This window comes from Camponotus vicinus, unplaced genomic scaffold, assembly GCF_025532165.1.
Source record: "Camponotus vicinus isolate PSW18456_S1 unplaced genomic scaffold, iyCamVici1.0 SCAF_12, whole genome shotgun sequence".
Taxonomy (NCBI): Eukaryota; Metazoa; Arthropoda; class Insecta; order Hymenoptera; family Formicidae; genus Camponotus; species Camponotus vicinus.
Genome location: NW_028141948.1, coordinates 12,643,129 through 12,660,793, shown reverse-complemented (window position 1 = coordinate 12,660,793; position 17,665 = coordinate 12,643,129). Strand labels below are relative to the sequence as shown.

Below are 17,665 nucleotides of genomic sequence, written 5' to 3'. Positions count from 1 at the left end.
TAATAAAGATTATAAATAATATATTATAAATATAATATAATATATTATAAATAAATTATTGTTAAATTTTATTTAAAAAATTATTTATTATGTAGGAACTAAAATGTTTACATGTATATATATATATATATATGTATGTATGTATGTATGTATGTATGTATATCTCAATATTTTTTTTTTACTTTCTCTCTCTAAAGTTTTTTAGAACATTCAAGATTTTTCAAGACGAAAAATCTCAATATTGTAAATAAAATATGTATTATATTTATAATATTTAAAACATTTATAAAACTTATCAAGATACACAAGATTTTCAAGACGAAAAATTTTCAAAACCAAGACTGTCAAGATAACTTCGAATAATATTCGAACTGAAAGATTCAAATTTTTTTATGATATATTCAAACTAATTCGAAGCATTTTTATTTCCATCATTAATCATCACATATTCGCCGATGTAGCGTTCAAGAGAAAATTATGTCAATGATATATGACGCCCGAAGGGAAATTATTTCGATATATGAAGGCCTTGCGTCGGCATGCGCTAAAATTTTAATTGTGCACCATTTCTCGAGAGAGAAAAAGAAAGAGAGCAAATTAATTATTAAAAATTAATATCTAAGTACGAACAAATTGTAATACTCAAACATATTATATAAAAATACCAACTATCTCATATTTAACGTGCGAATATTTCAACGATAATCGATCGGATTTTTTAAGCCGCAGTCCCTTCGCCATTAAAAAAAAAATCCCGAATTAAATTAGAATTTAATCCGAGTAATATATTTCTACACATCGACGCGCGATATTTCACAGGAAATTACTAGTCGTCGTTTTCTTTGTACACAACATAAATTGCACAAACTTTCTTACGTCGCTGGCTCGTGAGTAACGGTTATCGTTCTCTAAACTTGGTCCGAACAGAACCTACCCAGAGTATCGGGAGATAAAGCACGAAGTAAAGCGTCTCTCCCCGGTACGCTCGGAACCGAGTCTCGAGACACTCGTCGAGGACGCCGTCTAATTCACGAGGTGAAATCCGGCGACGAGAGAGGACGGAATGCACAAGGTCGACGAGGGGGCGAGCGCGTACTACCGTTGGGGGTGCGAGTGCGACATGTGGGGATGATAGGCGGCGTGATGGGGCGGCAGGGGCGAGGGGCAGGACTGCTGGTAGGGGCCTCCGGCGAGCATCGGGCCCGGGCTCGAGCACGGCACGAGGTGCGAACTCGGCGAGGCGGCCGCCGCCGCCGCTGCTGCTGCGTGTGCATGCGCTATGAGGTGCGCGTGTTGCGCGTGCGAGGGTGGCGCGTGCTGCGAGCCCGGTGGCGGCGGCGGCGGGGGTGGCTGCGGATGGGGTCCGGTATTCGGGCCGCCCGCTGGCCCGCCACCAGGATAGCCGGCGTGCAGCGAGCCACCGTGCGGCGAGCCGTACACCAATTGCCTTACTTTCTGCTCGTCGTCGGCAATGTTGTACGTCAGCTCGGTCTCCTCGAAGCCGGTGGCCGACATCCTCTGGTCGCCCGACGAGCCGGACGGCGGCGGATCCGGGCTGTTGAGGCACGTCTGAATCAGCGCCTTGCCGGCCTCGCTCGTGATCATCGGCTGCAGCTTGCGCGTCGCGAATGTGTACACGTGACCGGTCTCGCTCGCCACCAGCAGCATCACCTGCGTGCCTGTCAACGTTGACAGCTCGTACGCCTGCAAGTAAAGACCGATACCTTGGTTAATTCCCAGAGAAAGGGATTATTTTAGATATTTTATAGTCGATAATAATAGAAAGATTTGTATAGTAAATAATTTGTATAATTTTATAAGTAATTTTATTATCATTATTTCATATAATAATTTTTTCCTACTCGATAGTAGAAATGGTTTTATTCGCAAGATCTCAATTTTATTTCTTTTTCTCACATTATATTAAAGATTAGACTAAAAGAGGAACATCGATAGTTCGAAAGCTATTGGTTGACAAGTTTTTCTTGCTTCATTTTATAAAGAAAAAATTATTATAGCGCTTTATGCTCAAAATACGAACTAAATATCAATGTAAAAAATGACTATTGAATTAAAAGAAATGTTATAACGTGCAACGGAAACTTAACCATGTTACAAATTTAGATAATATCGATACGATGATCGGATAATTTGTGTAATACTAATTCAATATTTGTAAATTTTTAAGGATAGAATCGATCGATTGTTTTTAAATATATAGATGTATATATGTATAGAAGAACAATTACATTATTGATATCTAATAATAAACTTTATCTCAACTTGCTCCATATTTTTCTTTTTAAATTCTCACATATTTATGTTGAAAATATATTAACATAAGTAGTAAATATATCCACTACACCTATACTCTACTCCAACATTGTCACACTAAGAAAGTGCGAAAGAAAAATCTTATTAATATCTAATTTGTTGAGCATTATATTTTTCAAATAATATCAATTAAATTACGATATCCTTAATTAAAAGAAAATATATAAATTACTTTATATTAAAGACTCTGAAATATTAATGTGCTGCAAAATAACGGTAATAATTGATCACATTATTCACTTACATATTCTCTTCTATATGTATGTATATAATATATTGTATTTTTATTCCTTGGAATGCAAATACATTTCAAGACATTTACATTTGTAATGCTAATGAAAATTTAATTTTCAGTGTGCTTGTGATAAATCGATTAATTACCTTCAAGTTGAACATATAATTGAATAACGGAACACCGTCTTACGCATAATGGTCCTCTCTGATTTAAATATAAATCGATAAATTATTATATAAAGACACGATATCCTTACGTAAAGGATCTTGCTCAAGTTATCATGCATATTACCTTATTGACAATTAGAATTAGAAGACACTTAAACATGTGTAACAATAATCACTCCCATAATTGGAGCCAAAAATTTGCGAAATAATTATTCATATTTTTTGTTATAAAACCCAATGTCCTATAAAGCGATATAAAGTTAATTGCAAAATATATAAAGTGATACAAATCAACACCGACGAAATTAAATTACAATCAATCTTACGAAATTGTAGTAAATCTCATGATTAAAGTTTAATAATTGGAAAAATTTGCATTATCGCGATGTAATGTCTTATCTCAAAAACAGATGTAGTATATCTGTATTTATGCGTAAAATATACTTTTCAATTATTATATTCTTTTTAAAGACCTTACGCGAAATATGTAAAATTCATCGAAATTTGTTCATTAAGGAGATGAGTCATTTGGCAGTTTCTATTAAAGTAATCTGGCTTGCCTCGAAAACAATTAAATAAAAATATTCGACATGGATTCTTAATTAAAGTCTGAAAAAAAAGATAATATACATATAGTCAGCGTGATGCTTCGTATTTTTTAGAGAGAGATATATCTCGTTATTTACATGTTCGTTGTGTGGATACAGTCTCAGTTTCTTTAATCAAACATAAGATCATGAACATTGAATTTAATCGCTTCCGGAACGATGCGGATCGCCTTAATTCAAAATTTCTCTCTCTTTCTCTCTATCTTTTGCCCTCAAGCGATATAAGTTTGCTTTGAGTGTTGAAATTTCACACTCCGCTGCTTTCTAAATTTTATGAATGTATTATAATTTCATTTATATATATAATGTATATAATTATTTTTATATATATAATCTCAATTGACAAATTTTATATTTTATAAAAAATAATAAATTAAGAAAAAAGCAAAAAATTAATTTTTTTCAAGCGATTATTAATAATTTACAACCGTATGATATATAGTTTAAATACATTATGACTATTTATAAAAATGATGTTGTAAAATATACTGTATTATAAACATGAAAAATATTATAGAATTATTCCATTATTAAATGCTTTTACCACATGCGATTAAGTTTTCATTTTATTCTTCACTGAAGAGAGAAAAAGATATTTATTTACAATAATAAAGAACATAAACTCAAAAGCAGTAAGGATATGATAACGAACTGAAGGCATATGAGAAAGAGCATGGGAGAAAGAGAATGCAATTAATAGTTGCCTTTTTCTGTAAATAGTCAATTTTATTTAAATTTAATCTAATCTAATCGATTTGAAAGAATACATGTTATAGAAATATTTTATATATTTTTTAAATATGACACACACATTTCTATCTGACTTTTTTTAAAAATATTTTAAGGTATATTTTAAAAAGAATTAGATAAAAGTATATATATCAAGTATATATTATATTAACAAGAGAAAACAGGAGACAAAGAGAAAGAATTATTATAGGAAAATTAATGAGAAAAGTGTATAATAAGAATAATTAAAAAATAAAATGAAATAAGATAAAGGAAATTAAAAAAAAATCTTTTCAAAGCGTTAATCAGTAAAATAATATGGCAAAAAAGGAAGGAGATTAATACCTTATCCAGATCGCGATAAAAAAATACAAGAGAAAGAGAGAAACAGAGAAAACTCCAATAATTAATTAAAAATGAAACACGATTGTCAAACAAATAATTGTTGAAAATCCCTGGTCGTAAATATCCGGTTTTCATTCTCGAAATTTTAAGATATGTGTCGGTATAAAAATCATTTCCTTTAAAATACGATTCTGATTATAATAATTTTTCATTATACTTTATCGATTTTCAGATTTTCAACCAATCAATCTATCAAATAATACGACATGCGTTGATTGCGTCTGATTTCGATTATAGAAAAATGCACAATAAATGCGATCTAACGTTCACATTTATCTTTATGTACGCATTCGTAAATTAAATCCGCGACATAATCACTCGGCTTTTATCCCTGACTGAGATCGCGCGCTCAAGGGAGTTGTACAATAGCGTTGCACCGACTTGGAATCCTAATCTCCGGATTAAGAAACCGAGAAACTCGTCCTCTCTTTTAGATTGCAGTCCAATCTTCGTGTCCCCGATAGAAAAACACAAAGCTAATCGGAGTGAACGCTAACTGCTACCTCGACGCGTGCAAGCGACCCTAGAACGCGCTGTCACTGATGACTCGCGCCCGTCGAAGGTCGCGGTGTACCATAAATCGGAGAACCGTGCGAGAAACGGTGGTATACTTGTTGTCAGTGTGTTTTAATATCATTATTTTCACGTGTACTTTCTCCCTTTTTTATTCCCGTCCTTTTTTACCCCTGTCTTTTTCAGTCCTCTTTTACTCTTGTCTTTTTTAGTCCTATCTTTTTTAGTCCTGGTCCAAGACGCGACAAGGACGTCGTCGTCGTCAGCGAGTGATTTTTGAACAAGAAAAATTGTAGTAAAAATTGTTGAGAAAGCTGAGTGATATAAAGCTTGTTATCTCAAAAAAATAAATATGAATAATAATAATAGACTTATGCGAGCGAAAGCAGGTTTTGTTTTGTTGTAGACCGGATCTATAACAGATGTAATAAGCTTTAAACCGTAAGAAATTAATCAATCATATTTAATTATCTTTCTTACATGGAACTATGATTGATTAATATCTTACGACTTAAGGTTTACGATATCTATTGCAGATTCGGCCTAGAAAATAAACAAATGTAGACAGTTATTCAAGATATCTTTACCAGAAACGAGATGTTTCAACGTCAACTAGCGTCTCTCTCTTCAGCAAATATTATTTATAATAAATCATATGTACGAAAGATACGTATGAAAGATGTATGAAAGATATGTATAAAGATTGAATGAACCCATGAAAATTGATCTTACGAGTCGTCAGGACTCGGAGAGACCTTTGACGGAGATATCGAGGAAGTTAAAATTAACAGCATCATCCTCGCCTTACGTGCGATTTGAAAAAAGAGCGGGAAGAGCAGGTTACACGTGCGGACGTCTATTACGCGAGATACAAACAGACTCGACACAAACCTTCTTCATGATGCCGGTCTTCCTCTTGGAGAACGTGGTGTACCGTCTGAGCTTATTGTCGATGTACTCCATTTTAATTTTCACCCGGCCCTTGGTCTTCTTGCCGTTGGACGGGGGTGACTTCTTGGGCTGGCCGAGGCTGGTGAAGGACTCGTCGAGGTTGTCGGGGACGCAGTCGCCGGGCATGCCGGACATGGCCTGCGCCTGCGAGAGCTGCGCCTGCTGGCGCGCGGCCGCGCCGTCATCGGCGTAGCAGACGTCGGACGTGGTGCGCTTGATGCCCCGCTGGACCGGGCCGGGGCCGGGGCCGACGCCGGGCGTCGCGGCGCCCATCATGGTGGCGCCACCGCGGCCCATCTGAGAGGCCGCCGCCGCCGCGGCCGCGAGCTGGGAGGTGGACGGTCGGCCGTAAATCTCCGCGCCAGTATCGCCCCCGATCATCCCCATGTAGCCGAGGTTGGTGTACCGACCGTCTCTTCCGCCGCTAGGGTTGTCCATCGCGGCGTCGGCGCGCACATTTAATCCCTTCCCCACGACGGCGGCGCGTCTTCGCCACGGAATCGCGTGCGGAACTCGGCGCAGTGTCTCCCACGTGATCGATCATCTAGAGGAACACGGGACAACAACGCGCACCGCACGAGCGCTCCCCGCGAACTGAGTGCGCGCGCGGCCACCGCGCCGAGTATCGTAACTTGACCTACGTGCCTACGGCGGAGATGCCTCCGCGTGTCGCTGCGCGAGTGTCCGCGCGCGCGCGGTTCCCCCCACTCCGCCGCGCGGCGCCGCGTCGACGCCGTAAAAAAACTAGTCCGCGGTAACGCCACGGACGCCGGCGGACGGGGATCCGCGTCGAGACCGACGTCGAAAAATCGCCCCTGCGTCCAAGCGTCCGGATCGCCCGTCAAATCGACCGCGCGACGTGCCGATTCGCCCGGAATTCGGCCGCGAATGCGTGCGCGCAGGGTTACAAAGCGCGACGAGAGGGCGTCCCCGGCTGCCATATTTAGAAGTAGACGTTACCATATTAGGGAAAGTTTGCCAAATATGGTGAACAGAGGTGGTCCTTCCTTTTCGAATAATCGCACGGCGCGCCGCGTCGAAACACCAATCCAACTGACAGTAGCGCTTCCTGCACGCCTTCCCGACCCCCTCTGACCGAATCCCCTGTATTCTCCCTTTACATGCATGCGTGTATATCGTATATATGCCATACGTGACCGCGCAAATCGCGGCGGTGCCGACCGGACCGGATGACTCCGTCCCGTCTGTGCCGCGTTACGGATGTAACGCGTAAACTTCCGACTTTTTATCATCGGCCTCCCCCAGAGCGACGTCGTTCGCGGAACTCTAATGAGACGTTAACGGCGTTACCCTGTCGCGCGAGACGTTGATACATTTCTCTCGGTAATGATCTTCTCTGTACAAGACAGTTTTTAACAGCCTGGTATTTCTAAGATACATGGAATCTTCGATGTGTTTGCAGTTGTCGAGCAATGATTGATGCCTCGTGTAAAAATATGTAGCTAAAAATATGTATTACCTTCTGTATAGTTGAATGCTTTAAAGTGGGAAAATGACTTGTAAAACACTTTTTTTTTCCTCTCTTATAACGTCGATTTAATCCAGTTATATTCATTGAATATTTTTCATACTTATATCAATCAGCTTGAAGATGTATAACTAGGATATTTTCTTAAAAAAACTGCGCTTTCTCTCTCTCTCTCTCTCATTCTTTTTCTGTAGACATATATATTGTATATATTAATTATATAATAAAAATATATATATTTTGCGACTTAAATATTTTATTATTATTAAATAGCAATATTTTTATATCGAAAAACTTATAAATTAACACATAATCACATAATTGTTACGCTCTATCTCTCCTATACTTTATATCTTACTGAGCATTTACAACATTTCTTGAAACAAACTCACACATGGAATTTAAGGTTGCTCTCCGGACGATATTGCACGAGCGTGAGACATAAGAGCGTCGTGAATGTCGCGAGCGTATGCCACTTGTGCGCGCACAGTCATCAAGAACTGCGGATAAGACAGCGCTGGTCCCTCTTGTGTACTTACTGTGTCGGTACGATTTGTTATAACGGACATTGGTAGATATCGGACCGAGCTATTATTCTGGGACAGACATTCTACGGAGGTTTTCAGATGCAGTTCTATTTGATCGCAGATGGAGTAAAACTCTTCCATATGCTTGTTGAATCGATGATCAGGCTGATCTATACCCTTCATGGATCCTACGTCGACCAAACTATTTTGATGCAACGTGTGTGCCGCGGTTTTGAGAGCTATGCCTAGAGATTCCCTCAAAGGTCCAACCAGGGATTTCACTTTAGATATGTTATCCAGCTTATCTTGTGTCTGCTGTTGCTGCTGCTGTTGTTGCTGTTGCTGCTGCTGTTGGACTTGTTGTTGCTGCGTTTGTTGCGCCTGCTGTTGATTCTGAGACATTTGAGGATTCACTGGTTGCCCCATTTGTCCCACTCCCATGGTTCCTGGTTGCTGAATCGGTGGGATATTCATTTTGCTCCTAATAAAATATAATCATAAAATATCAAGAATATTTAAAGATTTTAAGATTTAAATTTTAATATATAATAATTTGTATTGTATCTTTATATCAGACATATACTCTATTTTTAGCTTTTAGATTATCTCTTGATATAATTCACAGAAATAGAAAAAATTAATAGAATCTATAGAATTTTATTAATTTGAAATAAAATATTATTTTTCCTCTTTCTTACCTACTTCTGATTAAATTAAGTTTGTTAAAAATTGGACAAAATTACCAATGTTTGTTTATACGATACAGACACAAGTTACAGGTTAGGAGAGCTTTCGAAATTGTCAAATTTGCGCATGAGCGGAAATGACAGATTGGCGCATGCGCATGACACAACCGTTTCGAAAGTAACGCCAATAAAAATACTTGCCAAACCAAACTTCCTCAAAAGCCAGTGTAATTTTCGTTCACAGAGAGAGACAAGTGTGAAAAAAATTCTCGCAAACATATAATTCATAGAAAATACTAATCAATAATTATTGTTATAATTACTGTGTCCCTGTTGGCGTCTATCGAGTTCTATAGAATAGTCAAGTCTTCTCTATACTATCCTATAGAAAATCAAGGTCAGAATTAGAAAGAGACACGTACATTCTCGTATGGATCTCCGTCTCTTTTTACACTATATCATCCGAACTAAAAACATCTCTCGTCAGATATTTAGCGATAAGAGCGATATGCGTATCACAGGAAATATTTTGGTTTTATTTAGGAATTTAAAATTGAAAATATTTAGAACGACTTATTCTCCTTCAATTCAATTAAAATACACGTAAAGTCAACATTCTCGACCGCGATTCTAATGACAATGGCATCGACCAATCGGCGAGTTCCTAACGAGGACAGCGATCCACTCAGCGTGCGCGCGTCCTTTTCTACGAATCTCGTCATCCCTTCCACTCTCGGGGGCTCGCTCGCGTCCAATGCGGATCGGCCTTTAGCCTCGACGGCGGCCAATCGGGACGCGCGGACGACGGCGACCGAGTCGAATTACGCATGGCGTCCGACGCCATCTAACGACTGGCATTCCTGCTCGCTCCCGCTGGTAAAACCAGGGGCCATCGTGTCGAAGAAAGCGCGGAACTCTCCCTCGGCTCGCTCCCGCTCTCTGGACTCTTCCTAGTTTCGCGAGTTCGCGCGTCGCGTGGTATCCCCAGCTTCCTCGCGGTAACAACGTCATGGCGCGAGAGCGCCGCGCGAAATGATAGACGCGCGACCGGGCTCCCTGCGTCGTGCCGGCCAAGCGTTCTAATAGTTGAGTGCGTACGGCCCTCTAACCCGTGTGCGTTGGCACACGCACGAGAGAGAGCGGCGGCGGTCAACCTCCCGGACGGGACCCCACTTGCGGCGGATTCCTGCGCGAACGGCCGGCCACCCACGGCTCGCACCTCGCGCTGCGAATAATACAGGTAACGGACGTCGCGAGTACGCATCGTCCCTCCGGTCACCGCCAGCTGCGTCCCGCGGACGAAAATTCTCGCCCGTGTTTATGTTTACTCCTTTAATTACCCCCCTCTACCCCTCCTTTCTCTCTCTCCCTCTCGCTCTCTCCTCTCCGCGCCACCTCCCCCCTCGCGTATACTCGCTTGTGTGTCCCGCACATCCCGCCTTTCTCGATTTTCCTCGCCGCTCTTTTTTTCACGCCACGCACCCGATTTCTCGCGCGAGCTCCTTCGCCCCCGCGTTCGCGTCCGCGTTTATTAGCGGGAACGAACGGTATCGCACCTCCTTATCGCGGGATTGTATCTGTAATAATTGTTTGGCCCACTGTGTAGGAATGTGCAAAAGAGCGTATAATGTATGTACTCGCGATGATAATTGTGTTATATAAAGTTTGTATTATCATGTGATTTTTTTTTCCTTTTGTCTCTCAATTGCTCCTCGATATATTCGCAAACAGCAATAGATATGACGTTCTCTCTTAACGTATTCAGCTCAATTAGCAGAGTAATCGCAGACTACCAAGCTGTAATTATGAGAATTATGTTGCGTTATGCACAAATTGAAAATCTAGCGTTAATAAAAATTATATGCTGTTTAATTAGACATGATTAATAATGTTACTGAAACATAATTTGATATATGAGATAAATTAATTATAAAATGATCATTTCATTTACTGTTTACATTCACGTGTTATTAAGTTATTAAGTTATTAAGTATATAATAATAAAGTACTTTTACTTTATATTAAGTAAATAAAAGGAATTATTTTCTAATCAAAAAATAGCTTATGTATCTTAAAATCAACAATATCTCGAATAGGTACGTCGGCAACTTCAATCAGCCACTCCATGCTTCCCATGAATGCCATGGCACAGAAAGTGGTACCAGGATCAGAGTCCGGATCGATGAAACCCTTAACAGGGACCGGACTAAGCTATGTCACCCTACAACCACCCAGTCAACCGCTTAGTCTGGTACAGGATCATAGACCATCGGTGTACCAGACGCCACCTTATATTGGTAGCAATGTGGAGGAGCCAGAAACTGAAAAATTGATCCCCAATGGCGTGGAGATTACAAAGACGGAAACGGAGCAAGATGTGCCTGCTGTTACAAAACAAACTGAATCCAATAGAAACAACAATTTAAGTCCTGAAAATCCTGTACAAGAGCAACCATGTGAAATACAACCAGAACAAGTTCTGACATCTTTAATAGATTTTCCATTGAATACTCGTAAGTAATATATTAATTGCAAATTTGAATAAATAAAAATTATTTTATTGGAACAAGATATTATTTAATTACATTTTATAACTATTGATATAATATTTATTTTGTATTATAACTATACATGTTGATCTAGTTCTGTATTTTAATTGCTTTGTAATATTACAAGATAAAATTTGACATAATAAATTATACAAGACAAAACATTGTAAACAATAAGCAAAGTATAAAGGCAATATATTAATATAAATTTATATTGCGCATGAGAGAAGATAAAGTGTGAAACTCATATTTATGTGTAATATTACATTTATTTTTATAGCACTAAGCACACCAGCACAAAATAAAGTTGAGGAAAAGAAGGTTCCTGTAAATAATGGATCAAAAGAATCAGATGGTAAAGCCGTTAATACACCTGTACATATAAAACAATCTCCACATAAACCAGAAGATGTACAAGCAAAGAACGAAGTTCCAAAGGCCAAACCTACAAATCAGAATTTGAAAGTACCAAACGATAATGCTGCTACAACATTAACTAGTACATATAAACCTGACGCAAAAGTCACTACCTCTCCAAAGACAACTAAACGAAAATCTAGAGAATTGAAAGATTTGAAAGCAGCATCTGCTGTAGTCACTGATGGAGCAAGTAAACCCAAAAGGAACCGGATTCAAACGCAACCCTATCAAAGTCCATTACCAGAGATTGCTTTATTGGTCAAAAGCCTCAATAAAACTCCAGGTTCTAAAGCTGCTGATGATAAACTTATTGTATTTTATAAGTAAGTATTCTCCATCTTATAAAAAATCTTCAATATCTTTGTATTTGTTTGTAAGCATAAATTGAGTAATCAAATATTTATTGTTAGAAACGAATTTTTGGCTGTGAGGAATGCCGAGGGAAGCTTTTATGTTTGTCAAGCGATGCAAAATATCTATAAATCAAGCAGACGTATTCGCATACGTTGGCTATCTCAAGATAAAACCAACGGGGAGTTCTATTCACCAGATTTTTATGATACCATAGGTATTATCAGATATTATTTGAATATGTGTAGCATTATTATACGTTCATCTCTTGCCATCACAGGGACATACATTGTATTTGTTTTAATTTTATCATTTAATTTTCAGATTTTGATTGTATATTAACAAATCTGAATCTAAACAAGGTTGACAAGTCTAAATTCTGGTTAACACGAATAGAACTGCTACGTACAGAAAATATTTTGAAACGAGCTATCGATGTTGAGGCTGGAGTCTCTGAAAAACCTAGAGTTACAGAGGAGCATCCTGATGGCTGTAAGTAAACTTGATTTTTTAAAATAATTAAATACTATTAATTATTATTATTATTATTTTGTCCATGTGTACTTTATAACATTGTTCTACAGATAGATAATATATAAATCACAATCTTATTTTTTAGTGGATTTGTCTCTTTACAAAGATGAATCGCAGCTGAAGAGAAGAAAAGGCTTGCATAATGACAAGCCACAACGTAAAAAATCTAAACAAATCGCAAGTTCCACGGATGATGACGCGGACGATGAAGAATTGGATCGAAATCGAAAAACATCCAAGGCAAACCGCTCAAAGAAACAATCGGTTAATAAGGCATTGGCGATTGCCAAATCCGTCGCGAAAGGTACTAGTAGAGCGGAGAGAGCACTCAACAGAAGCACAAAATCTGGCAATAGTTTAGGCAACGATGTTGTCACTACTACTGCTGTTACAACTACTGCTACCATCACCACTACTATTACTGCTGCTCCAGCGATTACTACCGCTACCGCTGCTGCTACTGCTGCTGCTAGTGTTACTACTACTACTAGTACAACAACCGTCAATCCCACCATCAACGTTTCCGCGGCAGATGCCAAAAATAATCCAGAATTGAAGAAATTGGACTTGAAAAAAAATGGCAAACAACAAAGTAACAATAGCATCAGGGGAATTCCAAGAACAAAACTCGGAGGTAAATAATTTTATATATGTACATATTTCCCCAAATGCATTATTTGTCTATGCGTTACTTTTTAAAATATAGTTTATTAGGGAAACAAAATTTTATCGAAATTCTAGCTGTTTATATTATAAACATATTGTAAGAAACTTTTTAAAATCTAGACTCTTGATGCGATAATATACGTCATGTATGGTTATTAAACTGGAATAAAAAAAAAAACATATTACTGATGAACAATCAATTTAAAGGTTCTGCTCAAGCTATACAACAAGCCAGTAAAATGGCAGGGCGTCCGAAGCGCGTAGCCGCTACCACCGGCGTTCTCTCGAGCGAGGAGGCGCCTTCTCCAAGAAAGAAACCGCGCGGTCGAGCATAAAACTAACTTAACGTTGCTTTTTTATGCTATAGTTACAGCTGAGTCTGTATCGTAGGCAATATGTACGTGTGGTACACTTCTTGAAATTGCAATCAATTTGTTATGTAATATATACATATATACGGATTTCAAGATTCTTAAATGTATCATGTGTTGCGATAATATTATAGTTCAATGATACGGGATCAACGACTTATATCTCTGATTCGTCAAGTCGCATTTGAAAAAAAAAAAAAAAGAAAAGTTAAAAGTTAAAGATAAGAAAAAAACTCAGAGATTTATGCGAGTGATATTGTGATATCATACAAAATTTGTACATATCGTCTACGTCTCAGACTCCTTCAGAAGAAGAAAGTCACGGAATGTATGGGAATGGTACCTTGAGTTGAGTAATAACTAATCTACAGGGTGTCACATACTAATGCACTCTTGCAATAGTCTATTTTTGATGTTGTGAGTGAACCGTACGTGATTCAGTTAATTTTAATGTACACTTTCCATTGGATATGAATATATACACTATGTACAAATATACATGTATGGGAGGGGTGGAAATTATATGTATTCTGTAAAACAGAAAAAAAGAGAGATAAGATACCGAGAAATGAAAAATAGTATCGACAAAGAAAACGAGAACAATCCCGATTATTACCGATCTCCCGAGCTAATCTTCGACCGATCGGTAAAGGATCTCGAAGTACAATATATTACTGTACATTATGCTGAATCCTTGCTGTTAAAAAAAATAGCACGTAAAAATGGTCCAGCGCCTATATAAAGACAGGCAGAGTAAAGTGCCCTGAATTGTCTCCTTGTCGAGTCAAGGATTCGCGAAAGATTCGCGAGCGGAAAGTAGCACGTTGCTTATAGTTTCTTGAATGCACTTGCGGCGGCCCATCATTGTAAAATCGCAGGGTTCATATTAAATAAAGAGAGAGAGAGAGAGAGAGAACGAGCGAGCGAGAGAGTGGTGCCACATTATTACGATTTAGCTACATAGATGTAATTCTAGAAGAAGTGAATGAAAGAGAGCACTTATTTAGAACGCTAAGTCTTGAATCCAATTGTATAAATTTTTGATTTATTTTCATGTACGTGTTAATTTTAATTTTTTTTTCGTCATTTATATCGAATGACGAAGTGTATATTTGATAATATACATTAGACGATTATATGGTTTATATACATATATATATATATATTTCGCGCAAAATTAAATTCACATACATATATATATATATATATATATATATATATATATATATATATATATTTATATTTTAACGTAGCACACATATTTTATATCACGTCGGCGTACATTCGTTGCAAAGAACATATGTCAGCGTTTCTTTACGAAAAGAAGTCACTTTTGGAATGTGCATTATTTGTTTGTGTAATGTGTAACGTGACATATACATATATTTGTTTCCCCCTCTTTTTTTACGCTACGACAGTATACAGTAGAAGTATATGAAAATCTTATGAAGCAAATAGATTATTTATAACGTTATAGGGGGTGTGTCGATAAGTTCGAGTACGGGCGAACGAGTACTCGTACATCGTCGATTACATTAACGGGTTTCTTTTGACTAAGATTTCGATATGAGGATATGTGTAAACGTATTTTATACATCGGCCGTTAAGAATGTTGACGTTTCCTTGCTTGATTTCGCCCATACACGTGTACATAAAGCGATTAGATAATCAAAATTGTGCATACGAATGTAGCCAGGAAAAGAGAGAGAAAGTATCTCTTGCGTCATTTTGAGAGTAAAATTACACGGGCGATCACGTTGCAATTTGCTTAGCACGTAATTTACACCCGCTTTACGTTTATCGAATATTTAATGCAATCCTCGATATCCGCTTTTTATTTTTCATTGACGGTCATGAGCGCTGTACATTATTGATGAATGTCGAGTGCAAACGCTCGGCTTCAAATGTGCCGTTTAAAAAAAGAAAGAGGGAAAAAAGCCAAAAAAAAACAGGCATATCGACTTCTGTTCGAAAAAAATAGGATATATAATTATCATAACTAAATGATTATAAGGTGGATTTGATTCTCGAGATGGGACACACGCGAGTAAGATATCAATCCTGTCGTATTTGGTCCATTGCACATTGTATTTGAGAAATATACGCATACTGTATAAAAATTTAGTGAAGGATTCTAATATAACAATACCATCATACAGAGAACTGTTTGCTCATGTTATTATTATTATTATTATTACTTGATTATTTTAGGGAAATGCTTGCGCGTTTTTCCCTTTCTTTTTCTCGAAACGAACGGGATCGTCAGCAACAACGTGCAATCGGTAAATGCAATTAACGTGTAATTGTCGGCGTATAAGGCATGTACGATAAACTCGTCTCATTAATTTACGCAGCTTCTGTCGAAGAGAGAGAAATCATGTTCTTTATATATATATAATATACCCCCGACTTTATTAGAATATAATACGATTAAGATATGTTAATGAAATATAATTCAAGTACGAAACGTTGCGCGAGAAATGATTTTTTCCAATTACAGAAAATTCATTTGCCGGATTCCCCCCGTTCTTCCATGTGGATTCCACGTGGGACACGATAATTTCGTCTCAAGCTCAAGTATATTCCCAATAATTCTTACAGATAAGAACGAATCATCTACCTATCATCGATCGGCTCGGACGATGTTTGTCGTGATGTTGCTCGCATTTGAAACCGAGAAAAAGTACTAAAGTAAATTCTGTAAATCGATTAGGAGAGCATTTTTGACTCGCGTAACGATTAAGTGTCTTAACATTAGCTCTTATTAGATATACATATTACATATAAGCGCTTCGCGCGGATGCTGATTTGCTAAAGTAATCAAATAAACTAACTGTACGATGTATATATATCCGTTGACATATATCGATTATGGTATATGTATACGTAGGACTAAGATCATTTTTCTCTCTCGCACCGTTTTGCGTCTCTTTTTTTTTTCCCGTCGATTCTTTACCTGTAGCGACGAATTTCGAGTACAACGTGTACATATATACACTTGTTCTTACTTGACTTACGCGAGAGTGGATCGAAGTTGCACGTTTCCTAAACGGACGATTCTTTTTCTTTCACTCCAGATTGCGATAATAAAATTCTTATAGATAAGTAAGCACGTGCGCGTGATTCTCTTCACATTTCTTTTTTTAATTTTAGCCTGTATCGTGTCTACTGTCTTGCGATCATCCGCAAAATAAAAGCACGTGTTATAATTGTATTATGAACTCTATCATGCTCTCGAATATTATATATTTTATATACTTTATATATGACTATTAATTCTTTAAATCGTCCGTTGACAATCAGAATTTTAGTTTTTCAAATTTATTCGAAAATTATATATGAAATTATATTTTTTTTTATAGAATTGTACAATTTTGAAAAAAATGTGAACAATTTTTATAAAATTATGCAACTTTTGAAAAGTGTGAACAATTTTTATAAAATTGTGCAATTTTAGAAAATGAAAAATTTTTCTAAAATTGTGCACTTTAAAAAAATGTCAAGATAAAGATATGATGCATGATAGCGTTAATAACTTTTGAGATGGTGAAGAAAGAAAGAGATATTGTTAAAAATGTGGAGAGAAACGATATAATTAAATAATCGATTAATTCATCAATCTTTTTTTTGTGCTTGTGTGAAACTGGTGCAATTTTTGCGCAACTCGTGCTATTTTAAGTGGCAAGAATTTCGAGTATGTTTGTAAAGAGAGGAGCGTCCTCTCCTTTCCCTCCCACTCGGAGAGGAGTTTTTTCATCTCTGATTTCGACGAAAGTTGATTTATCCCCTCGTAAGATAATCGTAAGGATAAGAGATAAGCATTTTACGACCGATCCGATTTCTCGAACATTCTAGAGGGTGAGATATGTATTACTCTTCACGCAGTTCACGCTCTCTCGATGGTAAGTCGAAAACAACACAGATACACAAAAGTGTTTTTTGTACAAAGATCATTTGGTTATGTATGTATAATAAAGTGACGTCCAGAAATATTACGAGGAACAATTCTTTTAAAGTTAGAGCGACATTTAACGACGTCTCCCTCTTTCTTTTTTTAATTTTAATCGTTCGATGATCTTACAGAAGTGAAAGATTTCAATCGTGGATTTTTCTTGCAAGAAAGATTATGC

At 37.5% G+C, this 17,665-nt stretch overlaps 3 protein-coding genes across 6 annotated transcripts in view; 1 reads left to right on the top strand and 2 right to left on the bottom strand.

Moving 5' to 3' along the window:
- Positions 1–121: 121 nt before the first annotated feature.
- Positions 122–7,398, bottom strand: LOC145963595 (uncharacterized). Its single transcript, XM_083085718.1, has 2 exons — positions 5,883–7,398; positions 122–1,704 (listed from the first exon to the last, which is right to left on the bottom strand). The coding sequence occupies exons 1-2, from the start codon at positions 6,378–6,380 to the stop codon at positions 1,096–1,098; spliced, it is 1,107 nt and encodes a 368-aa protein (XP_082941844.1). The 5' UTR covers positions 6,381–7,398; the 3' UTR covers positions 122–1,095.
- Positions 7,399–7,823: 425 nt separating this feature from the next.
- Positions 7,824–8,848, bottom strand: LOC145963597 (mediator of RNA polymerase II transcription subunit 29-like). The gene is made up of 2 exons (XM_083085720.1): positions 8,657–8,848; positions 7,824–8,439 (listed from the first exon to the last, which is right to left on the bottom strand). Exon 2 carries the CDS (start codon positions 8,430–8,432, stop codon positions 7,833–7,835), a length of 600 nt encoding a protein of 199 aa, XP_082941846.1. The 5' UTR covers positions 8,433–8,439; positions 8,657–8,848; the 3' UTR covers positions 7,824–7,832.
- Positions 8,849–9,459: 611 nt separating this feature from the next.
- LOC145963590 (uncharacterized) overlaps positions 9,460–17,665 on the top strand; it is an 11,603-nt gene continuing 3,397 nt past the window's right edge. Inside the window, exons 1-7 of one of the 4 annotated variants that reach the window (XM_083085707.1) lie at positions 9,460–9,884; positions 10,741–11,157; positions 11,474–11,936; positions 12,024–12,181; positions 12,289–12,456; positions 12,584–13,132; positions 16,036–17,527. In XM_083085707.1, coding sequence (XP_082941833.1) covers positions 10,770–11,157; positions 11,474–11,936; positions 12,024–12,181; positions 12,289–12,456; positions 12,584–13,132; positions 16,036–16,127 — 1,818 coding nt within the window. In that variant the 5' untranslated portion in view covers positions 9,460–9,884; positions 10,741–10,769 and the 3' untranslated portion in view covers positions 16,128–17,527. Of the gene's footprint in view, positions 9,885–9,955; positions 10,274–10,740; positions 11,158–11,473; positions 11,937–12,023; positions 12,182–12,288; positions 12,457–12,583; positions 13,133–13,371; positions 17,528–17,665 lie in introns of those variants that run through there. The other 3 variants (XM_083085705.1, XM_083085706.1, XM_083085708.1) reach the window with 3 other exon arrangements.

What these genes read in the sequence shown, in the direction of transcription:
- LOC145963595 (XM_083085718.1), bottom strand. Translation starts at nt 6,380, where the DNA reads ATGGACAACCCTAGCGGCGGAAGAGACGGTCGGTACACCAACCTCGGC. An exon ending in AGACCGGCATCATGAAGAAG is followed by an intron (nt 1,705 to 5,882) that starts GTTTGTGTCGAG and finishes CTTTACTTGCAG; the next exon opens with GCGTACGAGCTGTCAACGTT.
- LOC145963597 (XM_083085720.1), bottom strand. Translation starts at nt 8,432, where the DNA reads ATGAATATCCCACCGATTCAGCAACCAGGAACCATGGGAGTGGGACAA.